This window comes from Dromiciops gliroides, chromosome 1 (genome assembly GCF_019393635.1).
Source record: "Dromiciops gliroides isolate mDroGli1 chromosome 1, mDroGli1.pri, whole genome shotgun sequence".
Lineage (NCBI taxonomy): Eukaryota > Metazoa > Chordata > Mammalia > Microbiotheria > Microbiotheriidae > Dromiciops > Dromiciops gliroides.
The window spans coordinates 307,986,403-308,005,929 of NC_057861.1; the positions used below are offsets into that span (position 1 = coordinate 307,986,403).

At 33.5% G+C, this 19,527-nt stretch overlaps 1 protein-coding gene across 2 annotated transcripts in view; it reads left to right on the forward strand.

Annotated features, from left to right (window-relative positions):
* Positions 1–19,527, forward strand: part of LOC122751786 (transcription factor 4-like) — a 274,344-nt gene that overhangs the window by 1,265 nt on the left and 253,552 nt on the right. For both annotated transcript variants that reach the window (XR_006355805.1, XM_043999020.1), the window contains exon 3: positions 1,697–1,769. Coding sequence is in view for 1 of the 2 variants with exons in the window: in XM_043999020.1 (XP_043854955.1) it covers positions 1,697–1,769 (73 nt within the window). In the remaining variant the exon portion in view is untranslated. The remainder of the gene's footprint in view (positions 1–1,696; positions 1,770–19,527) is intronic.

A 19,527-nucleotide genomic window follows, 5' to 3' on the forward strand; every position in this document is an offset into this window, starting at 1 on the left:
AACAAAACAAAACATGAGCTAAAAGCAAATAAACTGTGATCTAAAGTACACGAGCGATTTTTAATCGGCCAAGCCCATGCTAAATTTGAATGTCTTTATGGACAAGTTTTTATCTTTTCTTGGGTGAAATGGAAAGAAAAAAGGCATTTTTGGTTTTTTCCCCCCTTTTTTTAGTTTAATTATGTACCTTAGAAGCCCCCCTCCCCCAAGAAAATTAGAGTTCAAAGGGAAAAAGAAAACACCCTTAAGTAAACCCAAAGGTTGAACATATCAGAACATCGGAAGTACTTGTACTTTCTCACCACTCATTGTTTTAATAACATTTTTTCTTTTTGGAAATAGATAAGAGGAGGAGCCAAGTATCTCAGTTTTGTTTTAAACTGATGCTTTGGATCAGAAAGACCTCTCCTCCAAGTGAAATCTCTTAGAATTCTAAAAGCTATATCTATATACTTATGTGTAAAATATATACATATATATCCTTTGGGATATACAATTTGTAAATTTAATAATCTCTAAACCAGCATTAACCAGAATATGGACAATTGTAGAGTTTAACAGCCTTTGCTGTCCCTCTCATCTACCTCTTTATCCTCCTGCCCATACCCAACCCAAACTTGCCAGGAATATTTATTTATTTTTAATGATTGATGAGTTTGGTGGTAAGATGCATTTGCAAAACAAAACAAATAATAATCCACAACATGCACCATCCAAAACCGCCTTGTAAATGGGGTTGCTTCAATGCTGCTAGTGCTGCTTTTGGTGCTGGTACTGCTGCTGCTGCTGCTGCTACTGCTGCTGGTGCTGCTGCTGCTGCTCCTGCTGCTGACTTTTCTTTGGAGAAATGGCTTTCGGAAGTTTGGCCAGGAAACATAGCCTGAGGCAGCTTTGCAGCCCCCTCTTAGCTTGTTGCACTTTTCCCATTTGTTCCTTTGCTTTTTGCAGGCTCTGACTGAGGGAAGGTGCGTATTATCCACTAGAAACGTTGAAGAAGAGGGAAACCAATTAGGGTCGAAATAAATGTAGGGGGAGAGAGAGAGAGAAGAGGGAGAGAGGAGAGAAGAGAGAGTGAGTGAGAGGGACGGAGGGGGGGGGAGAGAGAGAGAGAGAGAGAGAGAGAGAGAGGGAGAGAGAGAGAGAGAGGAGAGTCGTTTCAAATTGCTCTCATGTTTGAGACGAAATGAGAATTTAGTGCAGGTGGCAGTTTGCATTCATTTTTATTTGGGTTCACATATGACAGACAAATCCTATGCGGGATTGAAATGGACGTTGCCACCTTCATGGCCAAGGTTTTAAACTTAAAACAAACAACTTTTTCTTCTTCTTTGTCAAATGCTAGTTTCATGGGAGGCTTGTTGTCTCTTACTTGTATCTTGATAACATTTTGGGGACTGTGGTTTTTAAAAATGTTAATAATATTGTCTAGGAATCTAATGAATCTAATTGAAAAATAAAGAGTGGTGTGTAAGAGAGAGTTGGGAAGGGGGGAAGAGTCTGGATTATTAATATTGTGCCAATTTTAGTTTTGAGTTGAATGGTGATGTGTTGTGTTAAAGAAGCCCTTTACATAAGCTTTGACTTATTTGTTAAGAATGTGAAGGAACTTTTGACTATCTGTGAACACACACACACACAAACACACAAATGTCTTTTTTTTTTTCTTCTAGCAGTAATGTTTCTTTGTTTCTTCTAGATGTTTTCACCTCCTGTGAGCAGTGGGAAAAATGGACCAACTTCTTTGGCAAGTGGACATTTTACTGGCTCAAGTATGTAAATTATTTTCCTTAGTGTGTAGTTAATATTATTGGTTGTGTATTACCTTGTAATATATGTATGCATGTGGAACTCTCTTGATCTATTTTCAAAAGCAATTATTGAAATAGAAGCAAAATGACATGAATTATATTGGAGATAAAGAGGTGGATGTTACACAAAAATTGTGGGTTTTGGGAAAATTAATTTTTTTGCTTCCTCTGGCAAGAAAATTCTCTCAGAATTCCATCACTTAGCTAAAAAATATTTCTGATGTTGGTATGTAATCAAACATATAAAGAGCATCCTTTTTAAAGGAGAATAGTTAATGTGGAGGATAATTTAATGTTCCTTTGTACTTATAAACAGAATTAAAAAAAAATCTGTTAGTAACTACTAGGTTAAATTAACCCTTTTAAAGAGAAGAGCACTTCATTTTAAAGATGAATGCACCTTAGTGAAACACATCCTGCATATAGAATCTCTTGTTAATCTGAGGTTTTAAACAAAAATATGTTTAAATACCTCTTTAAATATTTCCCTCATTCCCCCTTCCTATTTTTCTGTTGAATTTTTATGTAGTTATAAATTTGAATCAACTCCTAAATTTCAAAAAATAAGAGAAGCTTGTTTGGTGTTTTAAAAAAATACCTTAGCGGTATTCACAAAGGAATCTGTGTATAATGACTATTTGACAATTAAGGAGGAGTTTAAACATGAGATTATTGATATGTCTGGGTGTACCTAAGATTAAATGTGAAGATGAAAAGTAAACTATACATTAGAATGTATTTATTATCTGTTCACTAAGTTTCATTTGAGAAAGATTCTTACTTTGTTGCATGCTGTCCCTAATCCAAGCAAAAAAAAATGCACCTACAATTGTTAAAGCAGCTGTAATATTTTTAAGAGTGCTGGCTGTTGTACATAAGAGTACATTATGCATATGGATGTAAACATGTAGTACTATTCTCAATCAAATGGGTAAATGTTGACATCTTTTAACTCTGAGATGCCAATGGAAATATCCATTAGTCATTGAGTGTAAATTTTTATCTGTTATTTTCATTTGGTACTGGAGCAATGAAAGAAGCTTGTTCAGCTGTGTTTTTTGCACTCTTTGTACAGTCTTACAGAATTCATTGTGTTTTTTAAAAACTGTTTATTTCAAAAGAAGATAAGCATTTTGTTTTGTTACTAAGTTTAGAGAAAAGAGTTTTTGCACATGTAGTGTATGTTTTTCTCTTTTGTAGGATGAAATGAATCTTATGGTTACTTTAATTTTATATAGTTTCTTGATTATATTACTTAAAAGTTTAAAAATATTAGACAAATGTCTAAAGCTTAGGATCATGGGTATTGCTGTATTTTCAGTTTAGTGACTTCTGAGGGTTTATTTCTTTGATTTCCTTTAATTTGTTGTAATATCTCCCAAGTCCTATTTTTTTCTGACTTGTATCTACTATACAGTATTTTGATGTAAAATATTAATACAAGTGTTTTAGTAGAAATGAAGATAGTGTCTCTTTTAGGCAAATCAAGTTTTCATGTTCAGACACAATACAAAGTTACTAACTTTATTTTTGACAGTAATTTTCTTAATGTGCATCTTAATGTTTGAGATATTTGGCTATAATTTCAACCTTCAAATAGATTATGCTAGAATATACAATGATAGATAATTCTGAAAGTCAGCCCTTCAGTATTGTGAAGTACTGAGAACTACCTTTAAACCTGAAACATTTGGAAATGACTTAATTAAGTACATCACTGTAAACAAGTTTTAATCAGTTAAGGTAAGTTAGGAACTTGAAGTTTGTGGCACAAGGATGAATATAACTCTACTCCTAGTTGATTCTCTAACTTGATTTTCAACATTTAAACAAAATATAGGTGTTATGCTATTATTTAATAAATGTTCAAAAACTTAATAGTTATGAGAGCATGGGCATGATAAAAACATTCATGAATGCATTTTGAACATGGTAATATATTGAAATTTATACAGTTACTTAGGAAAATTACTCTGTTTCACTTAAAAGCTAAAGACTTAACATGGAATTATTAGGTGATTTTGAAGAAAATATACTATGATTTCTTTTTTTTAAGTTATGGAGATACACATTCAGATTTTACATTACAGGTGTAGTGCTGAGGCTAAAAGTCTACTTTTATGAGTTAAAAGTATAGTTGCTATGGTCAATTAAATATGCAGGCTATACATTTGATATACTGTGGTGATGTTAATAATGGAGGCTGCAGAATAGGAGCAGTATTAATTTAGCTCTGTCTTTGTAAGAGACATATTAATTAAAGAAGATGGTTTGTATTTTCAGACACACAATCGTAAAACTTTTTAACCCATGAAAATTTCACCTATCAGACAAAATGAATTATGTGCAATCTATCCTTTTACTGGATGAATGCACTATGAAAGTTTAAACAGAGAAACAAATGATTTATTTCTATAAATCTTCTTCACTTTTATTTTTGCTGTCCCAAGAAAACTAATATGTCATTCTCCTGTGTTAAGTTTGAAAGTTGTAAAAGATAGAATAATAAAGAAGGAAGGAAGGGAGAAAAACATGCAAACTGGAAATAATCTACATTTTACTGAAAATCAAGTATGTTTTGCAAAGCATGTTAATATTTCATGCTTAAAAGTTCCCAGTAAATTTTGATTTGGTTGATACAGGATGCTCCATTGTGATTTGTAATATATGAATAAAAATTAAGCATCTCCATATTTCTTTTAATCTTTAATTTCACAAACATGGTTTTTCCTTCCACCTTAAGAAATGGTGAGGCTGCAAGGGAGAAAGGAATGTAACCTGAGCTACAGCCCTGACATTCCCAGGGAGCATTTTTCACATGAAAGGCTTTTGTCAACCCAGTAAAGGACCAGCAGTTTTTGTTTGATGTTTGCAGGTGTTCAGCAGAGAGCACTAAAACAATTCAGCCATGATGGTTCAGAGCTTCTATGACCTTAACAGGGAGAATTGGTGGGCTCTGGAATTATTTTAAAGAAAACTTTCTTGCATTTATTTCAACCTGCATGTTGACTTTACAGAGTGATTTAATACCTGTTAAGTCATTGGTCTTAAACAGAAAGATACTTGTATCCTTTTGCATGGAACTTTATACATAAAGGAAAATAGGACCAAATGGAATTCACCTAGTCTCACAATTTTTGAATTTATGTGAGGGCCCTCAACCTAAATTACTTTACTACTACATCAAACCTATTAGCACCTATTTAGTTTGCAGACTTAAAAAAAAAAGATAAAATAACTTTTTTACTTGATTTACACTACTGTGTAAATTAAGCTATGAAAATTCATTGATTCTAAAGACTTTAGACACCTAGTCATCAGTATATAGTTCTGATTTCTAGCTATTATGTGACCTTTATTATGTTATTACTTAATTTTACTTAGGTTTTCAAATATTTGTTAAAAAATGCCAACTATATGAGTATTCAAATAATTTAAAACTTATAATAAACGATTTCCATAACATCATTTTTTTTGCTTGTGAAACAAAATCTTTTCATGTTCATTCATGTTTCCAAGGATATACAACAGAACAAAATACACTGAACACTAGGAAAGCCTATCAGTTTAGTGAATGAAGGAGGAAAAAGTCAGTCCAACTGTTTGCTTGGCATTATCCAGATGATTATTTAGGACTTGTTGACACAGTCCATGTCAACTTGAAAAATCTAAACATCTTATTTGTAATTTTATTAATTATATTAAAAGTTACCTGGTATCATAAAATACTCAGTAAGCATTAAATTATTATAGACCTTTATTTTTTTGTCTTGCGATTTCACTGGGGTAGTGAGCTTCTGTTAAGGAGACTCCCTTAGTTCTACTGTAACTTATAGTATATAGTCTTACAGTGTTGACTAGGGCACTGAGAGGTAGAGGAATTTGTCCAGGGCCCTGAGTCCAGTGTGTCAGGTAGGATTTGAACCCAGGTCTTTCCTGACTTTTAGGTTGGCTCTTTATCCCTATGCCGTGTTGCCTCTTATAGACATTTGAACTATTATGGTTGTTGACAGTTACCCCAAATAAACATTTATTTACAAAGTTATGAAAACTTGGTGTCAAAATCTGTATTTTTCCACATAGTACAATTTGCAACACTGGTACATTTTAGATGACTTAGAGGAGAATTTCCAATAAAATATCTTGACAGTTTTCCAAAACCATTGGATTTTAAGTGAACTTTATACCTAAATGTAACCTTCCATAAAAATCTTTTAATCATTTGACTGTTCGGGGTTGGGGGGGAATAACCTCAATGAGAGGGATTGTATAATGGTGTTAATGTGCCCTTAAAAACACAGTACTGCCCTTGTAGAGAAAAAATAATTGCAATAGAATATGATATTTGAAAAAGTAAAGGAATTTAATGTCAGACACAAGAAATATCAACAAGCCTATAGTACCTTAGATCTCTAAATATTAGTGCTTCAGGGACTTTCAAGACGATTTTGTCCAAACCCTTTGTTTTACAGATGAGCAAACTGATTTCCACAGAAGTAAAGTGGCTTCCCCAAGAAAATACAGCAGTTTAGTGGTAGATCTGATTCCTGCTCCAGTTCTTTCCGCTCTATCTTAATGTCTGTTTTGAGTTGAGATATAGTGAAGCTCCATCTTCCAGTACTTTTTCCTTCAAAAAGTATAGTTGTATTTGAATGTTAGTTTTTATACTTGATATATCCTACTTATTGAAATCATTCATAATAGTTCAGTATTTTTGTGAATTGCCTTACCAAAATTTGTCTTGGAACCACTCTTCCTAGCATTGGATGTTTCCCAAATGTATAAGTAATTTGGGGTAATTTTCTCTTCCCCATGGAAGCCCTTAGAAAAGGAGGAACACATAAGCACCATGACCATGTTTTTTCTTAATCTGTGCTGTAACTATATAGTGTATGGTTGTGTGAGCTGACATTTGCACATAAAGATACTGATAGTGACCAACCAACACTGAGGTTAATTGATTTTCCAGGATAATCTGTCTACTCTATCACTTGGTCCTCCTTGTAAACTTTTGTGAGGTAGTTGATTGGGGCAACAATTGTTTAGAACAACAACAACAACAAAAAATACCACTAGTGACATTTTATCCTTCCAATAATGTGAAGTCTAATAACATCTGATGGTGTTAATAATGTTATGCTTGGCCTGGAATTTTATTCCATGTTCTATTGTAGTTGCAAATACATTTTTAAATATGAGCTTAGGAAATACTTTAAACTGTGCATAAGATTTTCCCCATATAGTATCTTTATAGTTCACCTTTCTATATGAAAATTAAATTTTGCTCAGTCTTTAATTCTTTTTTTTTAAATAAGAGACTTTGCTGCATCTATATATTATACTGTGGTCCTATAAATCAATAAGATATAGGGGTGACACTTAAAGTATTTCATTTTCAATTATACATATGAATATAATTAATACCATTAGTGTATGAGATGCTTCTAATTTTATTTTCTTTATAAATAGGTTTATATTTCAAGGTATAAGAGAGTTTGGCAGTTTGTTATTATATTATTTGTATTTTATATTCACAAGAAATATTTGCACATTGTCTGTCTGTACTATCCAAAGTAAAAAGAGTTTTGTAGTATTGAATGGTTTACTGGACGTGAGTACTTCAAATGTTACATTTTCTAGGTTCACATAAAGTAAGGACTATGTGACTGTCTCTAGTAAATAAAATGCCTTAAACAATCATAGGGATCCAGGAAATGTTGAGTCTGAAATACTTAACATTTTTGATAACATCAGCAAATTATCTTTTCCCTACTATTGTAACGAGAAAATCACTTAAATAACAGATGAACAGCTAAGTCACATACACATATATAATAGAACTATGTAATGAAAGTTTATGCTGTTAATTGCTTGAATCTGTCTTAAATGCTTAGAATCATAGAGCACTGAAGACTGTCATATAAACAGCTTTGTTTTGAGCTTAAAATTATTCCTTTTTTCTTTTATCTACTATGATAAACAAAGTAATTTTGTAAGCTTTACAGATCAAACATTTACTCCTAATGGTAAGCTCCATTATATAGGAAGTTTTCAAGTTAGGTCTAGAAACTGACTAGAGTCCTGGTGGCCCCAGGCTTGCGATTTTCAATGTTTAGTATTATGATGCTATTTAGATCTGTTCCCATAAGCCAAGATAACAGATCTTAAGTTGCTTAATAAGGAACGTGGTGTATTTTTGTAATGTTCTTCAGTTTACAGGTCTTGAACCAAAAGCTCCTTGGCTAAGCCTTTAGACATATATCCACACACAGTGCTTGTGTTTTAGTTGTGGCAGGGCATGGGGAGAAATTGAAGTTGGATGAGTTTTTTAAAAAAAGTTGTTATGGTGCTTCACTGGCTGATTTCTATGGCCTGTTGTTTCCGGTGTTTTCTGTCTTGGAGGTTTTAGTTATTAGGCAAAAGTCAAATTTGTGATAGTCAAAAAATGTTTCTTGTTTATGTCAGATTGACTATCAAGACTATATATTGGAGTTCCACATGCAATTTAAGCCATTTAATGCCTTAAAGGCCCTGCAAACTCAGAGAGAGAGAGAGAGAGAGAGAGAGAGAGAGAGAGAGAGAGAGAGAAACACATGGAATTTAGGTAGGAACTTTTGAGCCCCATATATCCTAACTAACCTGATCTAGTGAAAAATCCCATGGTATTCTATTTGTTCTAAAGACACTGGCGGTTTGATTTTTAGGGGAAAATGTTATTACTTTGTCATGTCATATTTTTTTTCATGAAACATGCAGAAATAGAAAAAATTTGAGAAAAGTTGTCATGTTTCCTTTCATTTCAAAAGCAAATGAAAGCTGAATTGATCAGGATATCTAACAACCAGATGTGTTTAAAAATCTGTTTAGCTTGATGGATTTCTGAGCTGTGAAAAGGTATTTTTATTTAAAGGTGCAGTAACACTGTTGTCCAAATAAATGCTGTTGTACTTTTGTGTGACAATTAACATTTAATGAATGACTTTCCAGACTGCCATTGGTGGTAATTACTATATGTAGTTTATTAACTGCAATCTATTGTTGGTTGTAGCCTGTATTGATTTGTTTTGCAAACAACACTTCACACGTGCTGATGTATTTGTACATTACTTTTAAAGAACCTGTTTTATTCTCTAATGTTACAAATGTCTCTTGGACTAAGATATTTGTAATGGAAATTAAGTATTCACCAACCTTACTACTATGAAAAATCTTTCTTTACTGAAAAGCCCCTAAATTACTGTGTTTGAAATAAACACATCATAGAGTTGGAAGAGACCTTAATAATGTTTAGCCCAACCATCTCATCTTCCAAAGGTGGGGAAGTGAGGCCTGGAAGAAATGAAGTGACTTGTCTAAGGTGATACTTGGACTTCCAAACAACACTATGTGTCATTAGGGTTGGAACCAATTCTTTTAACTTTAATTAATCTCCTGAAAGGCACAAAGTAGATATGACTTAATGTTTCTAAAGAACTAATAAAAATTGAGAGGTTGTGGTACTGACATATAACCTAGCTTCCCCTGTCATCACATGTTTTAATTTGGATAACATTTGACGAATAACTGTTAAAATGTATTGTGTTATTAAAAATAACAAAGTAAGACCTATGATTAAATATCAAGCCTGTAATTTAATCTGGAGGGTTCTGGTACTGTTATAAACCATTTGCCTTTTTTTTTGTACTAGATGACGTCAAAAGGCAGCTTGATTGAATTATGACCCTGTATTACAGGAGCACCTGCTAATGCCACTTTGCTTAATGGTCTGTCAGCATTTCCATTACAAACTTTTTTCAGACATTTTTAACTTAGCTTTGAGTATTTGAACTAATCTGATGGTTGGCATGTAAGCTTTCAGTCAGGGAGAAAACATTTTCCTAGTTCAGCAGAGAAGCCAGCAACAAAACCTCATTATGGGCTCCATGGTGCCTCTATTAGAATTCTCCTCTCTGCTTTTATATGTCCTTGATTTTAGCATTTTGGGTGGTACTTATCTTTATCATATAGAAACTAATCCTAAGAGATTTAATATCAAGTCTCTCAAGCTATGATACTTTAAAACCCAGTGCTCAAGACACAAACTACTTTGATGAATCCAAGCTGAGAAAAGATCTTGACACCCAGGGAGGATATTGAAATTTTAGCTCTAGGCATTGAGTTTTTATAACTAAAGGGAAGGAAAAACTCAAAAATGTTTCATGGTTTATCAGTCTTATTGATCATTTGCATACCTATCTTGAGTAAGTGATTAGAGAGGTTTATTTATTAATTTTCATTTATTTATTGATTGATTGATTGTGGGGCAATGAGGGTTAAGTGATTTGTCCAGGGTCACACAGCTAGTAGGTGTCAAGTGTCTGAGGCCAGATTTGAACTCAGGTCCTCCTGAATCCAGGGCTGGTGCTTTATTTGCTGTGCCACGTAGCTGCCCCCTATTTATTAATTTTTAATATTTTGTCCAGGGTCACAGAGCTAATATATGTCAGAAGCAGGGCTGGAACCTAGAGGACAGTTCTCTATCCTCTATGCCAGGATGCTTCTCATAGGTTTAGTCTCCATCCCTGTTTCTATTTCTGTTTTATTTTGTAGTAGAATAAATTTGCCCCCTTTGAGAATGGAGATAAAATTATACTTTGATGCATGTTATTCTTGGTTTCTATTACCATTTTTTTTTTTTTTACCATTGGAGGTATCCCAAAGGTGTTTCTAATTTCTATTTCTCTCTCTCTCTCTCTCTCTCTCTCTCTCTCTCTCTCTCTCTCTCTCTCTCTCTCTCTCTCTCTCTTTTGGTGAGGCAGTTGGGGTTAAGTGACTTGCCCAGGGTCACACAGCTAGTAAGTGTTAAGTGTCTGAGGCCAGATTTGAACTCAGGTCCTCCTGAATCCAGGGCCAGCGCTCTATCCGCTGCGTCACCTAGCTGCCCCTCTATTTCTCTTTATATTATTCTGTAAATTCTTATATAAGGACTTGCTTCCATGGTAGAATGTTAACTTCTCCGAGACAAGTGCTTTCATTCCTTGTATTAGTATCCCTAGCAACTAGTATATAGGAGAAACCTAATACATTTGCTGAGTGACCAATTGATTGATTGATGTTGAAGCAGAGTTACAGGTTTTATGTCACGTTTAGTTGTTCATTATGATGTCAGTGCTTTTCAGTCTTTTGACTTAGGCAACTTCTGGGGATATTTATTTCATAGTTGTTTACATAGACTATATAAGCCTCTATACTATATACATTTGATTACATCATATATCTGATCCCGTTACCATGTGATAATGCATATATTATAACATCTCATACATATTACATATTATATAATGCATGTATACATACACACATACATACATATATATGTATGTGTGTGTATATATATATATATGTATGTATGTATGTATGTATGTATATAGCATAAGAAGCCTATTGCAGATGTTACCCATGTCCTTCAACATTAGGTACAATGGCATGCTGTTGTGCTAGATGTGTAGTTGGCCATATTCTGCTCCTCTTACCTCCATTAGGTACCACATCCCCTGTGACTTCAGGTAGAAAATGGAATAAATCAAGGCTTGAGGTAGCATAAAAGGACGTGTAATATTAAAGCTCATTGTCACAGTTGATAGCCAAGAGTTGGTTTTTGTGATTTTATATGTGAATTTCCTGACACAAATTAAGTGGTTATTTGCTTTGTCAGTAAATGCATCTATAAAATCTCCAAAATCAACTCTTGGCTGTCAATCATGTCAACTGTTTTCATGTAGAACAAACATGGCTTAATGTGCGAACTTTATATTCAGTGGGAAAAAATACCAAGATAGCAAATGATACCCCCTAAATATAAAGATAAGGAAAACAGTTACTCATTTATTTTACTTTCTAAATAAAATGGTTTGAGAATATGATTTCATTTTCATGACCTACTGTCATTTCTTCTAATGCTGACACATGCATTCATTTGGAAAAACCTGTTTTTGTATGTTTATTATAATAAAGAAGAAAATACTGCCTATAGTTTTGGGTTGATATCTCAATCATAAACGAATATTAAGAATCATGGCCACATTATTCTGTATATTTTTCTTCAAGAGGTAGTTTAATTTGTCTGAGGGAATATATTAGGTAGATATTTTATTTTTGAATTAAAACACAAATCTTTATAATTAAATTACATCATTTACTAACATAATACAAAATATGGGTGAACAATTTATAATGTCGGACTTTAAAAAATTTTTTGCTTCCTTTATTTGTGTTTTGTCTGAATCTACCAATGACATTAAATGCCTATTTTAAAACTCTTTGTTCAGATCTATACTATACGTAGTAAAAAACATTGTTGGACCTACAGTTAATTATTTGATAATTAATTTCAAGTAACTGTAAAATCATATTTCTTTGATTACTTGAGAATCCATCAGTTCACAACATAATAACAAACTTTTAGATCTGATAAGAACTTTGGGGATGACCTAGTCTAGTTTCCTCCTCCTGTGAATGTGGATAGTAAGGAATAGAGAGACTAAATGATTTGCCCCAGGTCTCAGCACCTAGTTATTGGTAGTGTAGGGTTTTAAACTGACATACCATGTCTCTAAGTTCAGTGGTTTTTGCGGTACACCATACTCAGTTGACAGTTCCATAAGTCAAAGTGACAACTTCTTTAGATGAAGGAAATTAAGCCATGTGAGTTAGGAGATCTGGATTCTTCTGCCACATCTATTGCTGAGTAGCTGCTTTATATGAAATAAGCCAGTATACCTTAATAGCTTTCTGTATAAAATTGAAATAATGGTGTGTTGTAATAATTTAACACCCCTTTGGCTTAAGTTGAATAAAATTTTAGGTTCTTTCACAAATGGATACTTTTAAAATTCAAAACATTATTAAGATTATGAAGATATCATTGCTGTTGTTATCATCATCATTATTATGTATTGCGGTTAAAAACTGTTAGGGACAGTGGATAGAGCACTGGCTCTGGATTCAGGAGAACTTGAGGTCAAATCCAGCCTCAGACACTTGACACTTACTAGCTGTGTAACTCTGGGCAAGTCACTTAACCCCAATTGCCTCCCCCCCCCCAAAAAAAAAAAACCTGTTAGGGAACTGGGTAGTTATTATTAGCACATATATCCTCTGAAGTATAAAATGTCAATTCCCCAAAACAATTTGGAGTGTTAAAAAAATTATGAAAGCCATTCCTTTAAAAGAAAAAATGGGAGAAGGCACAAATGTACCCTAGGCCAGAACCTATCATAATCATACCTCAAACATTAAAAAGCACAAACATTCACTTAGTGCAGTTTCTTAGAAAGGACCTCATATTAATTTTGACCTTAAGATCTCTTTAACCATTCCTACTCTTTTTCATCAGATTTTTTTTTTTTACACCATTATGAGAGAGGCAGCTTGGTGAAGAAAATTCAGAGTTAACTTTGGAATCATGAAGACCTAGATTCAAATTCTGACCCATACCGTTTAGTTGCCCAAGAATAAATTATTTAACCTCTTGGTGTCCCAGGTAGTTCTCAGAGTATAAATGGCACAGAAGTAGCTGTTTTTTTTGTTATGATGGAAGAAGATTCCATGCTAGGATTTCCCTATGCTGATGAGATCACAAGTTAGAACAAAAAAAGAAATTTGTGAATTAGTAGTTTTGTGGTGTTTGCCTTCCCTGGATTTCTTTGTAGCCCATTATCCTGTGTTCAGAAGCAAAGTAAAAATTCCAAGTAATGTTAGAAATTGTTTTGAAAGACCATGATCCTGGTTTTGTCTGCTAGAGAGGGATAATCCAAGTGTGATGACAGTAAAAAAAAACAAAACAGACTAGATCACCTTCACGTCAATGACAACCCAGAAAATATTTTCTAATCCTTTGTAACTCTTAAAAAATGCAAGTTTTTTATGTTAGATATTTCATATTAATGACCATGAGAGATTTCGACCTTGTATGGGCCAAATATTTCAGTACTCTAATCTTATTAAGTATAGCATAATGTGTAAAATTAAAAGTGAAAAAAGAGGAAGCCTTACCAAAACTAATTCTTGTTGGGACATGATCATTCTTAGTAGCGTGGCCTTTTGGTAATCCCTGGCAAATAACAAGTGTCTCAAAGTTTCGATCTCCTCATTCCCATAGGGTATGGTGATAGTTCATCTTTTAGGCATGTAATTTGTTTTCTTCTGATACAACTTCATTTTTCCTTTTCTCAGATATTTCCCCACTATTCTTCAATTTTTTTCCCCATTCTTTTTGGGTTTCAGGAAGGGACAACTTACGATTTCAACCTTGCTAATTTCAGTAGAACCTACATTTCCTTAAGGAGAGGATTATGATGATGATCTGAATTTTTTATTAATGCCTTTTGTTTTTACATCATTCCTTTTTTAATATGTCGCTCTCTTGCTTGCTTTTGAGTAAGTCTTCCTTTGTAACCCTACAATAAATGCAATTTTCCATACTTATTGCCTCTCTCTTCAAGGGAAAGGAGGAAGGTATATTTTCTCAACTCTTTTTTGAGGCCAAGCATTGTATTTATATTAGGGTTAAATTTTGTCTTATTCTTTCCATTTATATTATAGTTATATATGTTGTTTTCCTGTTTCAGCTTACTTTACTCTGTATCAGTTCATATGTCTTCCCATGTTTCTCAGAATTTTTCATATTAATCATTTCTATTTAGCCAGTCAACAATCATTTTTAAGTGCTTTCCTTGTGAAAGGCACTCTACCAAGTACTGGTAATATAAAGTAGGTAAATAAAAAATAGTCCTTTCCCTCAAGTATCTCTAATAAGGGATGTACCTTGAAAATAATAGGTGCATAAGATATGGAGTAGGTGGAAAAAATAGTCCATTTGTCTTTTCAAATTTTATTAGCTATTTCCTAAATGATAGGCACCTTTATTGTTTCTAATTCTTTGCTACCCCCAAATTTCAGCTCTGACCATTTTTATGTCTTTATCATCTATATCAATATCTAGTGCCTTTTTTCCCTCTCTTTGACCTCCTTGTGAGAGTCTGACAAATGGATTTGTAGGTCAGTTATATTTCAGTAACTTATTTTTTTAAACAGTTCTGAATTACTTTCCATAATAGTTGGACCAATTAATAATTATACCATCAGTGTATTACTTTGTCATCCCATAACCCATCCATATTGACAGTTTTCTTCTTTTCTTTTCTTTGTTAGTTTGTTGGGTATGAGGTAAAACCTCAGAGTTCTTTTCATGTGCATTTCCCTGATTGGCACCCAAGTTTTCAGAGTCACTTGTATTTTTTAAGATAGCAGTTCAATGAACGATATTTAGAATGTGGCTCACTGGAAAAACAACATGATTAAGAAGGGATATGAACAAGAGATTCCAGCCTTAGTATTGCAGTTGATGCTCTGTTTGTCCTCCCTGTATCTCCTTTTTAACAAGTGCAAATTGGTTGCTCTTGTCACAAAAATTCAATAATAAGAACTTTGCAAATAATACATAAAAAATATGAATCTGGGTCTGTTTAGATTAAAAATGTACTACTTAAATGCAGATTAAAAAAGAAAGTTAACATTTCTGACTCAGGACTGTGGGATAAAGGATAGACCATTACAGAAACGTCTGTGTCCAGATGAAGTTCTTTGTAGTTTTAGAGAAAGGATGATATGGTAGAAGTCTTTTGGAAGTTGAGTCCATGCCAGTGACCTTAAAATTTATTGTTTGGCTGTACTCTCGGTACCATTCAGTGAAGAGACATGGCAGCAATGAAAATGATGCTCTATTTGTCTCGTTAAGCAGAAATTAAATTTTCTGACTTACACAGCCATTTTCATTTGCTTATAAGAAACGAAATATACTCAGTTCTAGCTTGTATTGTGACTGTGCTGCTACTTACCCTGCAAAAATCTTCAGAATTGGCTAAAGACTTTGTTAGAATATATAAAATTAGCCCATTGGAGAGTATTCATGAAATCACAGTGGGCATTGGTTTCTGTTATGAAACTTCTCTTGCAACCTTTTAATAATTGAAAATGTGTCATTCTTCCTAATTTAGTATTTATGGGAAGAGCTGTGAAACTGTTTGTTTGTTTTTTATGTGATTTTAATTGTTTTTATAGGCTATTGTGCCCATATATCATTGATACATTTTTTTTTTTACATTCAAGAAAAACAGACAAATTGATTTGCTATTGCTTTCTAAGTGGGTGTAGGGGTGGTGGTGGGAGAATGAGGCAAGGGGGACTCTTCTTTCTTATTTAATGGTCTACTGTAATTATGCATAATCTAGGACTCCTTTTGCTTATGTTCTTATTACCAATAAACATTATGTTTGTTTAGTCAGACCTTTTAAATTGAATTCAGTCTTCCTTGATAGTCAGGTATCAAATAGCATATCCATAGGATGATGCCAAGATTCCCTGTTGATGAACCTTAAACTAATACTTTTGTTGGGTGATTTTGTTTTATGTGATATTCTATCCTATCTTGAATCAACATGATTTGATTGGATTTTGTCTGCAATAAATAACCTTTGGGCGGAATGTTCTGTTAACTCTTGATTAGGGGTGAGATAATACTTCCTCATTTTCCAAAGTTGTAGATACCACCTAATTCTTTGCTTCTGTTTTCCATTTTTTTGGCTAATTATTTAGTCTACTAGGTATTATCAGGAATAGTATATTTTGTATGTTTTAAAAAGGTGCTGGGATCTTTTAAGGTAAGAACATTTCTTAGAAAAGAAATGATGAATCTTATGGAATATTTAAAGAGCATTCTTTTCTTTAGTTCAATGTTTTTTAAAATTTATATTTTTATTCTTTGGCTGATTAGCTCAGTTGGTTAGATAATAATGCTGAAGCTAAGTGCATGGATTTGATTCTCATGTAAAACAGATACCTTTGCTGTATTCCAAAGTCATAGACTGCACCCTAGGCTTAAGGCAGCCATTTTGTAAATACATGGCATTGATCATAAGACTACACAAACTCATAATGAACTAGTAAAATCACATATGGATATATGCATGTTTATTTACATATATGTATATAAACACACAAACATATATATATATATACACACACATATATGAAGCATTTTGCATATATTTCAAAATTGGAGCCACTGATTGATATGACTGGACTCATTCAGATATTCAGATTGAAGTAATTAATTTGGTCTAGGAAAAGTTACTTGTCTCTTCCTGAACCTTTTAAGTTTATAAAAAACTGATGATAAATAACAATTAAGATAGCAAACTCATTATTAGCAGAAATGGCATAGATGATAAAAATCAGGAGACTGTGGTGGAAATGGGGGCCTTTGGATAGACAGAGGACAGATTCAGGATATTGAGTACCTGGAAAAGGACAGACATCTAGTGCCAGGATGTAGGACAGAATATAGAACATGATATAGGAGTCATCAAAGGCAGTCTTGACCTACATTGCCAAGTTGATAACATCTCTTTTAGGCTAATTTTGGGAAAGAGGAATTTTACAATAAAACATGTGTATGTGTATAACACTTTACAAACGTTACAGTGTTATGTAAATGCTAGCTATTATTATTATTAGAAATAAGTGGGACTTTTCCCGAATTAGAAGTACCTTTTTGTTAATCCTCTTAAATATATTTGTTTGTACACACAGGGGTGTGTGTGTGTGTGAGTTTATCAATCATATACTATAGTATGTATAAAGTGTACTATTTAGTTGCTATACTATGGTTTCAGAGTTTATTTTCATTTTTCATGGAAACTGAGTAGTTAAGGATTTTTTTTTCTTTTCTTTTTTAAGTGAGGCAATTGGGGTTAAGTGACTTGCCCAGGGTCACACAGCTAGTAAGTGTCAAGTGTCTGAGGCTGGATTTGAACTCAAGTCCTCCTGAATCCAGGGCCAGTGCTCTATCCACTGTGCTATCTAGCTGCACTTAGGAATTTAAGAAGCACTTTGGGATCACTTTCTCTAATCCTCATTATGCATTTTATTTTGATATTCCCATTCACTGAATGGCTTTAAAGAACTCTTTATCTCTGCTTTCCCTTAAAATAAATATTACAACAACAAAAGCATATTCTAAGAGTATACATTTAGTATCTTCTTTTTTTTACCAAATATTTTCTATTGCTCCAATTTAGCAGTTTCTATGACCTCAGATTATTTTTTCATATTATAACTACTGCAAAAGGAAGGCTAAAGTTAGTCTTCTTTCAAAACTGATTATACAGAATTGACATGAAGATTTTATTTTAGTGTGTGCCTGTTTGTTCTAGTGTGCTTACTTCTGATAGGAATTAAGTGGTATGACACTATGTGGTGGTTGGATTAGCCCTCTGGGTGCATGCCTGTGCATTCCATGAATATCCATATATCTGGGCCAGTATGGCATGCATGTCAATCAAGTGAATAACATATACACAGATAAATAGAGAATGACTTTTTATCAACTTAAATGCTACTGCAGAAATACAACATGTACACAGATAAATGAATACAAAGTAATTTGAGGAGCAAGAAAGACTTAATATCTGAGGAATATCAGGGAAGGGCTTGCAGAGAAGATGACGTCTGACATGACAGAAGATGGCACCTCTCTGTTCTGAAAGGTGGCAATGAGGAAGGATTGTATTCCAGGAATGGGGAATGACCTAGTTGATGGGAGATAGAATGTCGATTTTTAGAGAAGAGCTTTTATTCTAGTTTCACAAGAGCTTCAAATGTGTGAAGGGTAGCAATACGAAATAAGGCTGGGAAGTTAGGTTGGAATTATATAATAGAGAATTTTAAATAAATTCCAGGCTGACAAGTTTACATTTCATTTAGAGGGAATGGGAAGCCACTGCAGGCTTTTGAGTAGAGAAGTGATATTTTAAAATATGTCCACTAGGAAGATTATTTTGGCAGCTTTTTGAAGGATGGATTTTTTTTTAAGCCAAAGAATTAAAGGAATAGGATAAAGTAAGACACTGTGTATTAAAATGATCTCAGTGATAAGTACTGCACTAGGATAATAGCAGTAGAAATAGAGGATGGTTGAGAGGGATGCTGTAGAGGTAGACTTGGGAACTGAATGTGGGAGATGACTCTAAAGTTATTAACCTTTGTGACTCGTTGGATGGCTATGCCCTTACTTGATATAGGGAAGTTTGGATGAGGGGTGAATTTAATAAGGATTTCCATTTTGGAATTAAATTTCCATTTAATAATTAATTCCATTTTGGACATGTTGAATCTGAGATGCCAGAGTGACATTCATGTGCATATACGTGCAGTAGACAGTTGGTGATGGAAGACAGTAGCTCAGGAGATAGATTAAGACTGGGTATATGGCTTTAGGAATCATCTACAGAGAAATGGTAATTGAAACCCATGAGAAATGATGAAATCACTGAGAGAGAGAATATAGGGAAAGAAGATGAGATCCTAGGAGAGAGCCTTGTGGTACATTTGTTCTTGGAGGTAGGAGCCGAAGCATATTATAGCAAAGGAGACTGAAGAATTGTTCAGCCTGGTAGGAGGAAAACAGAGTGTCAGAAGCCAATGGATTGAGAGCATGTATAAGAAAGAGGGACAAAAGTATCAAATGCCTGAAAGTTTGAGAAGGAGGAAGACTGCGAAAAGGTCAGTGGATTTGTAGTTAAGCATTGTTAATCACTTTTTATTAATTAATTAATTAATTAATTTACTTACTTATTTATTTATTTATTTTAGTGAGGCAATTGGGGTTAAGTGACTTGCC